General features: G+C 38.9%; 1 protein-coding gene across 4 annotated transcripts in view; it reads right to left on the bottom strand.

Annotated features, from left to right (window-relative positions):
* Positions 1 to 3,579: 3,579 nt before the first annotated feature.
* Positions 3,580 to 15,404, bottom strand: part of ADAMTS19 (ADAM metallopeptidase with thrombospondin type 1 motif 19) — a 271,068-nt gene continuing 259,243 nt past the window's right edge. For 2 of the 4 annotated variants that reach the window (XM_045022160.1, XM_045022161.1), the window contains exons 22-23: positions 8,220 to 8,397; positions 3,580 to 4,749 (exon numbers count right to left, since the gene is read on the bottom strand). In XM_045022160.1, coding sequence (XP_044878095.1) covers positions 4,598 to 4,749; positions 8,220 to 8,397 — 330 coding nt within the window. In that variant the 3' untranslated portion in view covers positions 3,580 to 4,597. The remainder of the gene's footprint in view (positions 4,750 to 8,219; positions 8,398 to 15,404) is intronic. The other 2 variants (XM_045022162.1, XM_045022163.1) reach the window with 1 other exon arrangement.

The following is a 15,404-nucleotide window of genomic DNA, read 5'->3' as shown; positions in this document are numbered from 1 at the left end:
GTTATAACAGTAACATACACATTCTCAGATTAAAGGGATATTTCGTCAGTAAGTTTTTCCTCAATATGGGGAATATTAGTTTATTTCATCTACTGAAACTGCAAGTGTTCCTTAGGAGCTTGATCTTTCTTCAAATCAATGGAAAACTCTAATTGACTTCAATAGTATAAGATCGAGCCCTTACTTTTCATTATTGTATCTGTGATGCTTGTATTTTATTTCAGAGTTTGATACTTTTAGTATTTCATATTTATAAAGTCACCTTGATTTTGACTGATGAAATTTTCTTCCTTCAGCCTAGCCACCAACGATAACCAGTACAGGTAATAAAAAACACCAAGCTTTTACTCTTTGTTTCGATTCAAATTCACATTTCTAATTCTTGTATTTTATTTCAGATGTCCTTGCCACTTTGCCAAGTAGTTTAGATGCAAAATGTAAGTTTTAAAAAAAAGATTTTTTACAAAAACCTTAAAAGAAATATCTTAATCTCTCTTTTTTTTTTAATTTATGAAAACTATTTTGGGTTAGATTAAACATTTGTGGTGATTGCAACATGAACTTTGCAGAGTTGTGTTAAAGCATAAAAAGTAGGAAATGAAAAATGACAATATACAAAAGTTATGCTGACTAATCAGTTCTCACTCTCAAAAATGGGTGAAACAGAAAAAGGAAAACAAACAGTTTTAATAGTGACAGTTTTAATAATGCAGGGTGTTATTGGTACCAAATAAATAATTTGTAACAATGAATTAAGACGTTTCACCTTCTTTTTGTTCACTGAGTGTCCATGACTTTCACCAAATGTATTTATTTGATCGCATTTGTGACCTCTGTTTATTCTGTAGCTGCCAGTTGGAATGCCATATTAGAGCAATATTGCTTGGTTGTGATTGGTCACAAGTCAGATGACATAGTTTCTTTTTGACTGGATGAATAATCTCTAGAAGGCCCTGCTTTAGAAAGGTATGCAACTTTACATAACTTTAAGCATGTGACTAGTCCTACTGACTTAAATTTAACTCAAGTTAGTGCCTAATTTTAAGCATATGAGGCTCTACAGCTCCCATTTAACTAAGCACTAGCAAGGCAGTCAGTCATTTTGCAGGACTGGCACCTATATAAATGGATAAACAGAGCCCCAATTTATTTGTTATAAATGTACAGTTTGAAATGATCTGACTTGTTGAGCAGCTCAAGCTGTACTGAAATTATTACTCCCAACAAAATGGCACTGAAATTTGGCTTGACTAAATAATTTTTCAAATACCTCTGCGAAGTTGCATAGTTAGGCAAGAGGAGTTGCTGCCTCCTTGCAGGACCTACAGTATGGCCGGTGTGATGAATGACCAAATACAACATGTGACTGAATCATTTATTGCTCTATCTACTATTCAGTTTCTAATTTGGTTTTAGCAGAATGCAGTTATTCAGAATTGGGTCAAATATTACAATTAGTCACTCAGTGTATCCCTAAAAGCAGCAGTTGTTACTTCACGGGGCCTGAACTCTCATGCCACTACCTCATTGGTGGCGAAGGGCTTAAGCCTACTTTCCTGATACTCCAAAGACCGCTTTAGCATACCACTCTTTCATTTTTGTTTGTGTCTTTGAAGGGCTTTACAGGGAAGACATGGAATGCTATAGAATGGAATATACTGGTAGATTACAGTTTGAGACATTCAGGAAGTTATTGATTTAGTTTAATAGTTGTACAGTGCTATGCTGCTTTATTTACCATGGTGACTTCAGCGAGTGTGGTGATTAGCAGGGGTGGCTCCAGGCCCCAGCACCGCAAGCGTGTGCTTGGGGCGGCATGCCGCAGGGGGCGCTCTGCCGGTCGCCGGGAGGGCGGCAGGCAGGCAGCCTTCGGTGGCATGCCTGCGGAGGGTCCGCTGGTCCCGCGGCTTTGGTGGAGCCACGAGACCAGTGGACCCTCCGCAGGCATGCCTGCGGGAGGTCCACCGGAGCCGCGAGACCGGCGACCGGCAGAGCGCCCCCCCGCGGCATGCTGCCGTGCTTGGGGCGGCAAAATGTCTAGAGCCGCCCCTGGTGATTAGTGTTGTTAAATACTTGGATAGATAGGCCCCATTCCATCTTTCAGGAGCACATAAATCCTCTGCAGTATCTCCCAGTCACAGGTTTCTCCAGGTTGCTGAGATGTGGATGTCGACATTGGTTAGATTTTATTTTTATTTTTAATTCTAATTTGCTACTCTACATTAAATATTTAATTTACTTTTCTTTTTTCAGGGAATTCTTATGCATAGAAATGACCCAAAGGACACTGCTTCTGTAGTGCTCACTGAGGATGAAAGTGAATAGAAATGCTTCTCCAGAGTAAGTGACATGCAACTAAAATTCCAGGAGTACTTTACCTGTCAGACATGTGGAATAAGTTGTAATTGTTGTACTTTTGGCCAGGGCTGTGCTTTACAGCGTACATTGGGAGTGAAATTCCCTCCTGCGCAGAAGGCTAGTACAACCTCCATGCAATACTTAAATCCCACTTAATCAGTCAAAATAGGATTTAAATGGGATTTAATAGTACACAGGCCTTTTGCTGGACCCTCTAAATAGGAGTAAATTTAACCCTTATTGTCCAACTGAACTTCGATAGTTGACATAGGTTGAAGTGTTATTCATCAGCTTGGAAGGAAAACTGATTAATAGAGAGAGACTGTTAGAAGAACTGAGTAAATTCTGCTATGACTATCTACTGCTGGAAGAGTACAAATGCCTCACTGAGCACATCTGGAAAGTACTTCCAGCTGTAAGTCAGATCAGTGTGGTCTCCGGAGTGGCAGTGCTGGGCAAAGCAACAATGCATTTTGAGATCATCGTACCTGTGCTCACATACCAGTGCAATCTTAAAAAAACCTTCTCCCTATTTTTCTAATCAAGCGGCACATTGATCTGTATTGTTTATTTGAATTATAGAGAAGTGCTTAAATAAAATGCAGTAACCAAATATACGTTACTTCATTTTTAATTCATCCAGAGAAGGAAATATGATGCATTTACACTACGTGTAAACATAATGACTTCCAAGTTGCAGATTGCATGTACATCTAATAGTCAAGTATTACAGCCACTGAAGAAACGAAAGCTGTAGCTAAAGTTGCAGGTAAACTTAGACGATAATCCCTGATTTCATTCATTATATCTAGAAAATATTCTCATTTGCCTCTGAAACTTTGCATCCTTGGTGCTAGCCCAAAGGTCATTTTTTTTGTGCATCCCTGACTGCCTATGGGTAGCAGCTCCAACTCCCATGCTAGACACATTCCTCCTACAGCCAGTTTGCAAAGGGGTCTTCAGGAGACAATCTATAGCTGTCTTCCTCTCCCCTGAGCTGTAGGACTTCTCCCCATCAGGTCCAGGGCTTTTAGAACCCCTTTATGCTGCTCCGTCCCATGGACTTGTACTATAGAGGCAGGGGTGGCGATGATGATATAAGCTCTATTTAAAATTTAAAAAAGGGAAACAAACCCAGGAATATTTCAGATGCACAAAATAGGAAAACCAGAAATAAAGAAAGAGGTTTTACTTTTTTATTGAAAATGTAAAAATCATGTGAATCATGTACAATATTTTCTCATAAGGAAAATTTTAGCTGTTTTAAAATGTTTCACAAAATTGCAAAACTTTTTTTTGTATAAAGACTTTCATACAACAAAGATGAAACTAAAGCAGTATCACAAAGCTATCTTCTATGTCATCAACAAAGAACTGGAAAATGTTTAACAGATTACGCATACAAATGGCAGGAACAAGGACTCTTCCATTTGTAGAACTGCAAAGAGGACGACAAAGGCATAAAGAGGCATGGGTCTTTTACTGAAAACATTTAAAATCAAGTGACATGTTAAAACAGTACAGACGTGATTTCATAGGATGGTACAAATTCTAGAACTTGTGTTTCTCTAAACTACCTCAAACAGTGCAACAGTGAGTGATTCAGTGTAAATCTCTACAGTGTTTCATTGATTCAATACTTGTGTTCAAGTATGTGTTCATGAGCACGATCAAAATTTTGATTTTTTTTGTTCATCATAGGTTATATGTTACAGTAGATTCTCTCCTACAGTATGTCTCTAACCCAAAGAGAAACTGATTTCACAATACATTCTGTAATAACCTGTTCAACAATGCTAGCTTAGGCACCTCAACATCTGTTGCAAAATAAACAAGGTCATTCTGACTCTGAATGCCAAAAAATTAAAATAAAAAAAATTGGCTTTATTTCCAAATACAGCAAAACTATCCAACTAAATTAAAATAAATTCAAGATAACATGAGGATTTTTTTGGCAACAGAGAGATGATCCTACTGAACATAAACATTTAAAATACTATTTTTTAAAAAATTCTGATATATGTATCCAAAATTGTTCATATAAAAATTATGAAAACCTCAGAGAATAAAACACAAAGGCCATCTAACCAAAACAAGAAAGCATGTCTGCCAGGTAAAAATAAATTAATTTGATTAAATTATATGTAATCTGATAATATTTGGTCTGAAAAAGCGTGTGTGTGTGTGTGTATAAATAATGAGATTGCAAAGAGCTGAGAGCCAGCCAGCCTGACAGAGGTCAACTCTTTTGTTGCATTTTTTGCGCATAAAAGTCCCTGCATGTCTCACAGCAGCGTTGATACCACCTCATGTCCTGACAGAGGTTCTTCTCTCGTATCACTCTGCAGTATACAGGCCACTGGTCTCCCAGGCACTTGAATGTTAAAGCAGCTGTGAAACAACAAACAAAAAACACAACTATATATCTATACACTCAAATAGTTCATTTGATACCTAAGGCAGAGTATAATGTTCATTCATTCTATTATTACCTATTACTAAATTTGGTAGTAAACAATCAGGTAGTAGAGATGTCCTTAAGGGTGTCTAAAGACTTCTGACACAACCGACCTCCCTGCTAGTGACTCCATTGGGTCAGGAACCAGGAGGTGGACTGGGTGAGAGCAGAGGCAGGAGTAACTGATAAGAAAGTGGCCAGCAGGCATGGAAAGAGGGCACTCGGGCACTTTTGAGGGAGGCAGCAGAGAGGAAAGGAAGCTGGGAGGGCACTGGGGCTCTGTCGGTGGGAAGGAATGGGTGGGGTGAAGCTTGTTTATTTTTCAACAAAGGAAAAATCCTATCTTGGTGACATGCTGCCAATATTTTAACAATTAGAATTTTTGAGGGCTAGCTACGTAGACCCAACAGTCTCCCTGTCACAAATGCCATACACTTACAAGATGGCACAATTTCAAGATAATACTTGCAAAAGCGTAAATAAAGCAAATACCTTTTATCTATAAAAATGGACACTGCAATACATTAGTAATGACTATCCACAGAGAGAGAGAGAGAGATATTTCAGGAATAGGACGGTATACTTGGCCAGACACGATCATATCACATCTTAATGACTGCAATCTCCTCCTCTCTGGCTTGGACAACTGCAACCTTACCCCCTCATGTCCATTCAAAATTATGTTGATAAGATTATTTTCCTACTCATCGCTCTGATAATACCACCCTCTTTGAGTCCCCCCTTCCCTAATGTATCAAACACAAGCTTCTCTTTTTTACCTTTAAGACCCTTCATGGCTTAGCCTCACCCTACCTAGCTCTTCCATTAAAACATCATGGTGCTGACTAGTGCCTTCACTCTGCCAATGTTCCTACCATTCAAAACCATTCTACCTCAAAAAATCTTTGCACTTACTCCCTCACAACTGCTTATGCATGCCTCATTAATATCTAAAAAGCCGCTAACTTATTCTCCTTAAAAATCCTTCCTTAAGACTCATCACTCCGTGATGCGTACATAACTCTGTCAGCTGATAATGGTCAGGCAGGTGGTGAGCTCTGACTACTGCTTACCATACAAACCATGCTCAAAGCACTGTTGCCTCACCCACCCTTCCTCCCCTCCTATTTGTTCTGTCCACCTGTTCCATCCAGCATGTCGTAACCAAAACTGTAAGCTCTGTGGGGCAGGCACTTCACATCTGTACAGTGCCTAACATAATGAGACCCTGATCCCTCACTGGGGCCTATAGTGTGATGGCCACTTACTGAGCACAACCTCATGGTCAGGGGTCACTTTGCAGGCCCTCCAACCCCTCAGGGTTCTAGAGCCCAGGCTACAGCCTGAGCCCAGAAATCTACACAGCAATGAAACAGCCCCACAGCCAGAGGCCTGTGAGCCCGAACTGGCGGGCATGGGCCAGTTGCAGGTTTTTCTTTGTTATATAGACATACCCACAGAGCTCTTGCTCTATCCCTGTTTGCTCCACCTTTCTGGCTGGAGCTCTGGCCCTGGCTTCATTCTGTTAGCCACACCCTGGAGCTTCCTGCTGCTATTTATGAGGAATTCCCTGATCCAACCCAGGTGTGCCTCTTTAGTAACAAGAGTTGGCTAGCCTCAGCCTTCCAGCCCTTAAGGGCCAAGCCACCCTGTTACAGGGCCTCCAAGCACTATTAAAATACAAATATATAATAAATATAATTAAATGTGCAAATAACGTTAGAATAGAAAAACAGTTAGCGGGGCATTACAGATGGACCTAGCCCAAAGAAACACTAAATTAGGTATTCCTTGAGGTGACAAGGTTAGGCTCAAATTAGATAAGATCCGTGTAGCTCTCCTTCCATTGCATGGGGGGAAGGGAGAGGGGAAGGAGAACAGAAACCAGAACAGATGTCAAAAGCTATATCTGAAGAAGCATAGTAACAATATGACTGGAAGCCCAAATGGCAGAGCTACTCAAGGCAAGCATTGTCTCTATGCATCTGGTGGAATGGACCCTAACTCCTAGTGGAAAAGGTTGACTTTGAGATTACAAGCATCAGTGCTACATCTTCTGATCTACTCAGATAATTCAGCCTTATGGGCCTCACTGCCTCATTTTGGTCCTTCAAATAAAATAAATAAATTTCAAATCAACCTAAAATTTCTATGTTGCATATTTATGTAAAGTAGAACTTCGTGGCCTGTCTCACATCTGAGGCAGGAAGATGCCTCTGTTTCACTGGATGAAAAAAGTGTTCTGATGTTAGTGGAGGTCAGCTGGGCAATTGTGCACAAAGACACACAAAACATGAATAACAACTTTGTCCTTATGAAATACTATATAAGGAGGTCTGTAAGCCTCAGCTGTCATCTCAGTCATCCAGCAAGATGAGACAATGGCCACTACACAAAATGCTATAAGGGTTCCAATTTCAAAGGGGAATACCCTTCATTAGCTCAAAGGGAGGATTACAGACATTAGATTTGCTTTCCATGCAGGAGTAATCTATTGACAGGAGGGTTTATCCTAACAAGGGCTCTGAAAAAATCATCAGGAAAAGGTGTACTATAGCAGATCTTTGAATATATCCCAATCGTGCTCAAGGCTCAGACTGACATTCTAAGGAGCTGATGGTAAGAACCTCATCAAAACTCCACTAAGGATTTTACTTGGAGGATAATTGGTAGGGTTAACAGATCTCTCTACACCAGTAGTAGAATTTCTTCCAGGCTCTCTAATAGAAAACAGAGTTTGAGAAACTTTTGGATTTTAAAATGGTCCCAGTGAGTTTGTCTCTAACCCCATTATGTTGAAGATTTAACCTCTGATGTTCTACACAATCATGGACAGATGTAGTGATCTGGGTGAAAGACTAGCAGAAGGAACCATTTGAAAGACTAGCAGAAGGAACCATTTGTACACACTCCTTAAACCAGGGACTTCTTGGTCCTTTAAGGACCATGAGAATGTTGTTTAGAAAACTTTGCCAAACTAAACTTTATATATTTTCTCAACTCTAAAAATGTGTGGTGCAATTAACCAGAAAAATAACTGGTTTGAAATAAATTTCTAACACCAATATAAAGATATTTACATTTTGATGTTTAGTAACAATAATAAGATGGAATACCACATCACATCCCCTTCATGGATACCAGTGTGCTTTACAAACGTTTATGAATTAAGTTTCATGAAACCCCTGCAAACTATTTTTATCTGCAATTTACATATGGGGAAACTGAGACACAGATATGTTAAAATGACATGCCACATAATTCTACAGGAGATATAAGGATAGAATCTAGATTGCCTAAATCCCAGCCTTGTGCTTTTAATCACAGGACCATCATTTCCTTCATAAGAAAAGACAGAAAAAGATAACTTCTGCACTGTCATATGGCTTTTTTTCCAGCTTACCTAACCTGGGTGATGTGATTGTATTTACGTTAATTTTCTCGTTGCAAGGTTGAAGATGGCAGGGTCTGTATGCTGCGGGCTTTTCTGAGGAAAAACACTCATTGCCATGCCTTCCTGTGATCTTGTGCATGCATTGGATTACTCGGGACTGCATTCCTTTGCCACAGGTAATGGAACACTACAACAGATGGAAGAAAGGCATGTGTCAGAATACAGTTTTTTCCTGTAAAAACTTGGAGTGAAATCCTGACCCACCTGAAGTCAATGGAAGTTTTGACCTCAGCGGGGCTAGGATTTCAGGCAGATTCATAGTTTCATAAATTAAAATTGATTTAAAACAAACAAACTAGAAAATATGGTCGCATTTAATACTCATGGCAGAAATTCCCAACCTATGGATTATAGCTCTTCCCCTACCCCCAAAAATCTATAAAACCTTGCCAGGGTTGGGCATTGGTTTCATCTACCTGTTACAATCAGGAACACACACATCTTGAAGCACCAGTGGTGAAAAAGCAAAGCAAAGGAAGCCTCTGAGCTCCAAGGCCTGCTCTCTCATCCCTATTTCTGAATTTTCCCTCAGGAGACAACAAAAAGAGAATGGGTAGAGCAACAGAATATGCTCACAGAAACTGGAGAAGAGGAGGAGTGGGCGATGAAGAGTCTGCCATATTCCCAACCCCACTGCTAAATTGCTCCCCTCACTGAGCAGAGTGGATGCTGATTCTTTTTAAGTCTGTCTTCTGGTTTCTCTTCATGTTTTCTTCAAGGACTCATCAGCCTGAAATGCTTTTTCTCAGCTCCTGCAAGGATTAAGGCACCCCAATAGATTTTTTCTTCCCTCCCACACTTAAGGAAAAGTGTGAAGAGGAACAGAGAAAAGAGGGGAGAAACAGAGAGAGGAGAGAAGGTTTTGTCGGAAGATGCTGAGGAAAAAGGGAGAGATTCAGAAGGGAAGGAGAGACCTAGAACAGCAGTAACAAGAAAATAAGAATGAAAAATGGAAATCAAACCCCACTAAAATACACAGAAAAAGGGAAGATAAACAGAATGAGTTGGGTCAGGGAGAAAGAATAGGCAAACAAGAGGAGAGATGTAGCAACCATATGTACGGCACAAACTCACAATCAGAGGAGACTTCAACCTAAAAAGAGAGGAAATCAAGGACTTAAGAGCTCCATCCACACTAAATGTAGCATGTCTTTTCATGTGTGTATAATCCTGCAATAGGCCATGAGGAAGTTCTCACATCTACTGAGACAAATCTCCATGGATATAATATGGAATCTATAGAAGTGGTGCCAACAGAACGTGACCATGGCTGTAGATAAGCAACTTATGTACTCTTCAAGTGGCACCTGTACTGTAGGAAGTCATTCCTTTGTGCCAAGATATATAACAGTAAAGCAAACATCACTGGTGCTCTGCATAAAGGTAATTTCATGTTAGCAACTGACACTATACTGTAAAATTGTACACTCACTTGTAAATTAGTTATAGTTATAGACTTTAAGATCAGAAAGAACCATCTAGTCTGACCTCCTGTATATCACAGGCCACCAACCAATTAAGCAACAAAGCTTTGGATCCTAATCAAGACTAGGCAATGGTTGCAAGTAGGACAAACACAACCACAGCAAAGAGAGCCTGAACAGTTGTTCTCTCTGGGATGCCCACCAGAACCATGTAATACATTGGGTGTGATTAAAAGCAAGAATAGATGACTCCTAGCACAGATACGCAGCAGACAGACATTCTTCTGCACAGTTGAGTGTGATTATTATGATCCCAAACCTGAACAGATCCTTTAACAAAGAGTACAAATAAGAATCATGTGATACAGCACATACTTTTCATGCTGATGGACTGTGGAAATGTTAATTTGCTACCCCATGGATGTCCCTGATTGATCATGCACAACTGAGTTAGCCTGACATTATATTAGCATGGACCACTTTCTACATTTGAGAAGAAATAGATGTGCCAGCTGGTGGTGGAGTGGATGGAGCTTTGCCAAAACACTTATCTTAAATTCCATAGGAAGTGTGGAGAAAATGTTTCAGGCTTTAGAATCAAGATTAGGCTCAATGGCAGCTAAACAGTGATATACGTGTAATCTTATCAAAATGACCTGATGCACGCAAGTACATTACACCACAGAATCAAACTTGCACAAAGAACTGACAGTGCAGTCAGAACCCAATCAACTGTGCCATCTTACTGTTGCCAAGGTGAATGGTGTCAGAAAAAAAATAGTACAGTAACAGTAGCTTTCTTTTTCCATAAAAATGATTGTGAAATAAAATCCTGGAATGCAAACTAGGGCAGTGCCTCACAGATGGACATGAAATCTAATCTGAACTTGTGAAATACACCGTTACTCCTTTGCTGACTTTATGTTCACAGAATCTCATGAGACCCATGTACATTAATTATCTAGTCACGTATGTGCCATTGTTTTAAGTGTAATTTCATAGCAAAATAATGATACAGCGTTACCATTTGTTCCCTATCTGCTAGATCTAGATCCTGAAGAATATTTCATCAATTTTTTGCAGTTATATACTTTACTAAATGTTTTGCAACAGACAATCACTTGATATGTTTCTCTTGTGAATGGATGCCAGGGGCTCTGGTACTTTGTGTTCAACATGGCCTGTACAATACATAGCCTGTACAACATTTTTATTTAAATCTTAATTTCTTGAACAAGTTACTATATGTTTCAGATCCCTTATTTAAAATGCCCTAGGATCTATCAATGCCAGTCTTTGGAGTAGAAATCCAAACTTGGTGGCTTGAGCTCAACTGTACTGATAATGCACCTGACACTGCCATGCACTTCGTGCAGTCATGTACGGACAACAGTACTATTCTGATCTGGTACACTAGGCACAGGTGTAAATTACTTAACAAGATGCAAGGCAGTGGAAAAATCAGACACAACAAATCTAGATATGACAAATACACAATTTATTGAGACATCATTCAAGTTAGCAACATAGCACAGTTCTCTATTTCTGCAGGCCTGTTTGCTATGGTAAAGAAGCTACAATAGTACTGTGAAAAATGAGGGAAATGTGTGGGTTTTGTGTTTTGTTTTATAAATAGCATTTGCAGCTATGTGATATTAACTTGCTTGTCTGAGTAGAGTTAAATCAAAGGAGGCTGTAAGGGACAAGCCCACAGGAAACAACAAAAAATTGGCAAAGATAAGATAATATTGAAAGTGCCAAGGGTCCTTAGGGGAAACAACAGGGAAGCTATTAACTAGGGAAATGTACCCCTATGTGGCTTCAACTGGGCTAGAAAAAATTATTCTCCCAAGTCCAAACCTAGGATCACAGAGGATAGTAAAAACTGAAAGATGCTGATCTAGGGAAGAGACAGGGTTGAATGGGCTGTCAGCAGTGGGTGGAGGTGAGTCTCTAACAGAGAACAACATAGAGAACATGCTGCAGCAGTGCAGGCTGTTTCCCACTCAAGAGATGACAGTAACTGTATGAATGGGACTTACCAAAGCTTGGAAGAAGAGATTAAGGGGAGATATGAATATAGACCTTTATTTTGTTTACCTGGCTATGTACCTGTGGATTAATAAATAATTCTTTGTTTTGAAGGAGCTATTTTTGAGTTACTTAATCAGCTATTGGGCCTGTCCTGAAAACATAGGAAGTAATAAAGGTAATAATTGGAGATATACCAATATCCTAGAACAGGAAGGGACCTTGAAAGGTCATTGAGTCCAGCCCCCTGCCTTCACTAGCAGGAACAATTTTTGCCCCAGAACCCTAAGTGGCCTCCTCAAGGATTGAACTCACAACTCTGGATTTAGCAGGCCAATGCTCAAACCACTGAGCTATCCCTCCCACCTAGGAGGCTAGAAGTAGGAGGCTGCCACCCAGAGATCCAATTCCAGAGCAGTTGAACCTCAGGTTTCCACTAGGGCTGTCAATTAATTGCAGTTAATTCACACAATTAACTCAAAAATGTTAATCGCGATTAAAAAAATTAATCATTATTAATTGCAGTTTTAATCGCATTGTTAAGCAATTGAGTATGAAATGAAATTTATTAAATATTTTGGATGTTTTTCTACATTTTTAAATATAATGATTTCAATTACAACACAGAATACAAAATATACTGTGCTCACTTTATATTATTTTATTACAAATATTTGTACTGTAAAAATGATAAACAAAAGAAATAGTATTTTTCAGTTCACCTCATACAATACCATAACACAATCTCTTTATCATGAAAGTTTAATTTACAAATGTAGATTTTTTTAACATAACTGCACTCAAAAACAAAACAATGTAAAACTTTAGAGCCTACAAGTCCACTCATGCCTACTTCTGGTTCAGCCAATCACTAAGACAAACACATTTGTTTACATTTGTGGGAGATAATGCTGCCGGATTCTTATTTACAATGTCACAGGAGTTCACACTTTTGTAGCCTGCATTGCAAGGTATTTATGTGCCAGATATGCTAAATATTCGTATCCCCCTTCATGCTTCGGCCACCATGTAGAGGACATGCTTCCATACTGATGACGCACATTAAAAAAATGTGTTCATTAAATTTGTAACGGAACTCTTTGGGGGAGAATTGTATGTCTCCTGTTCTGTTTTACTCACATGCTGCCATATATTTCAAGTTATAGCAGTTTCAGATGGTGACCCAACACGTTTGTTTTAAGAATGCTTTCACTGCAGATTTGACAAAATGCAAAGAAGGTACCAATGTAAGATTTCTAAAGATAGCTACAGCACTCAACCCAAGATTTAAGAATCTGAAGTGCCTTCTAAAGTCTGAGAGGGACTAGGTGTGGTGAATGCTTTCAGAAGTCTTAAAATAGAAACACTCCAATGTGGAAACTACAGAACCTGAACCACCAAAAAAGAAAATCAACCTTATGCTTGTGGCATCTGACTAAGATGATGAAAATGAACATGTGTCAGTTCACGCTACTTTGGATTGTTATCTAGCAGAACCTGTCACCAGTATGGATGCATGTCCTCTGGAATGGTGGTTGAAGCATGAAGGGACATATGAATCTTTAGGGCATTTGGCACGTAAATATCTTGTGACAATGGCTATAATGGTGCCATGTGAACGCCTGTTCTCACTTTCAGGTGACATTGTAAACAAGAAGTGGACCACATTATCCCCTGCAAATGTAAACAAACTTGTTTGTCTGAGCGATTGGCTGAACAAGAAGTAGGACTGAATGAACTTGTAGGCTCTAAAGTTTTACATTGTTTTGGTTTTGAGTGCAGTTATGTAACAAAAAAAAATCTACATTTGTAAGTTGCACTTTCACAATAAAGAGATTACACTAAAGTATTTGTATGAGGTGAATAGAAAAATACTATTTCTTTTATTTATCATTTTGAATGCAGGTTTTTTTTCATAATTTTACATTTGTAAATTCAATTTTCAAAATAAAGAGACTGCACTACCGTACTTGCAATGGGGAAATTGAAAAATATTATTTCTTTAATTTTTGCAGTGCAAATATTTGTAATAAAAATAAACTGAGCACTATACACTTTGTATTCTGTGTTATAACTGAAATCAATATATTTGAAAATGTAAAAAACATCCAAAAATATTTAACTAAACGGTATTCTATTATTGTTTAACAGCGCAATTAAGGGAAGGAGTTCTGACCCGTAACTTTCACTTTCCATTATGACAGTGGTACCTCTGTGTTTTATCTGCAGTTGTTGCAGCCTTGAGGTATTCCCGCCATACCCAGGAATGCCTGAGTCAGATGAGAAAGAAGAGGACTCAGTATGCCATGTTTAGCAAGATCCTGTAAGCCAGTGTGACATGAGACCTTGAACAGAGGACCTGGAGTTAGTACTGCAAACCGTATGAAGAAAGAAAGCAGACAGGAGAAAGGTCCAGGAGTTGGAGAGAGAGACGCAAGGATAGGTGGGAAGCAGTAGATCTTGACTTTAGTAAGGGTTTTGTTACTATCTCGCTTGACCTTCTCATAAACAAGCTAGGGAAATGCAACCTAGATGGAGCTACTATAAGGTGGGTGCAAAACTGGTTGGAAAACTGTTCCCAGAAAGTAGTTACCAGTGGTTCACAGTCATGATGGAAGGGCATAATGAGTGGGGTCAGTTCTGGGTCCGCTTCTGTTCAACATGTTTATCAATGATTGAGATAATGGCATAGAGAGTATGCTTATAAAGTTTGCAGTAAATACCAAGATGGGAGGAGTTGTGAGTGCTTTGGAGGATAGGATTAAAATTATTTAATTAAATAAGATCCCATTTATGACTATCAATATCTTCCATGCTAATTTGTTAGGCAATTAATTTAATCAGAAAATCTATGCAGTCAAAATTGCTAATGAAATAATTAAACAAATTATACGTAAAACGGCCCTACTCCCACCAATTCCTTAGTAAAGTTTGGAGGTTCAGCAGGTGTCCTCTGTAAATCCTAATTTAATTTCAACCTACTCTTCATTACTATGTACTGGGGAATGCTCTCTCACGGATTTTTTTTTCTGCCAAAAAAGAATGTCACACTTGCACACACTGTAGTTCATTTTTGTGGTGTTCTAGTTATTTCTTACTTCTGACTGTTCAGGTGACCTACATTTTGAGGCCATGTAACTGATTAGCAAAAATTCCCATAGGACAACTGTGTTTGTAGGGTTAGACTAAATGCTCTAATATGCAGCCAGAGTTTTTTTATGTGGCTGTTAATCTGGCAGTTTTGGACACAGTCCTAAAGGTACTGTAAAACCATTCAAGCTGCAAGTCATGTAAAACATTCCTGTTAAAGCTTCTACAAAAAAAAAAAATCCTGGATAAATATAGTGAAAAGCTATTTTTAAAGTTTTTTTGCATGAAAACTACATTCATATTCTATATGAATACTTGCCTACCTTTGAACTTCTTTTAAACATAATTTCAGGGACTGAAATCTAGCCGTTAAATATAACAATCCTTACACTTGGCATGCACCAGGATTACCCGAGACTCCTTCTTTCTATTTCCTGCCAAAGATATATATTTTGGAGAGAATACATATTACCATGGCCAACAGCTGAGAAAGGTGCTGTAATGCCTTAGTTGTTTCCAGCTGGCTTCAGTAAGAAGTAGGAATTCCTAAATTAAGGGAAAAATTGTAACTGGCGGTCAGTAACGGTCA

This window comes from Mauremys mutica, chromosome 6 (assembly GCF_020497125.1).
Source record: "Mauremys mutica isolate MM-2020 ecotype Southern chromosome 6, ASM2049712v1, whole genome shotgun sequence".
NCBI classification, from domain to species: Eukaryota; Metazoa; Chordata; order Testudines; family Geoemydidae; genus Mauremys; species Mauremys mutica.
Note: the sequence above shows the minus strand (reverse complement) of the source record. Positions and strands in the feature narration are given on the sequence as shown.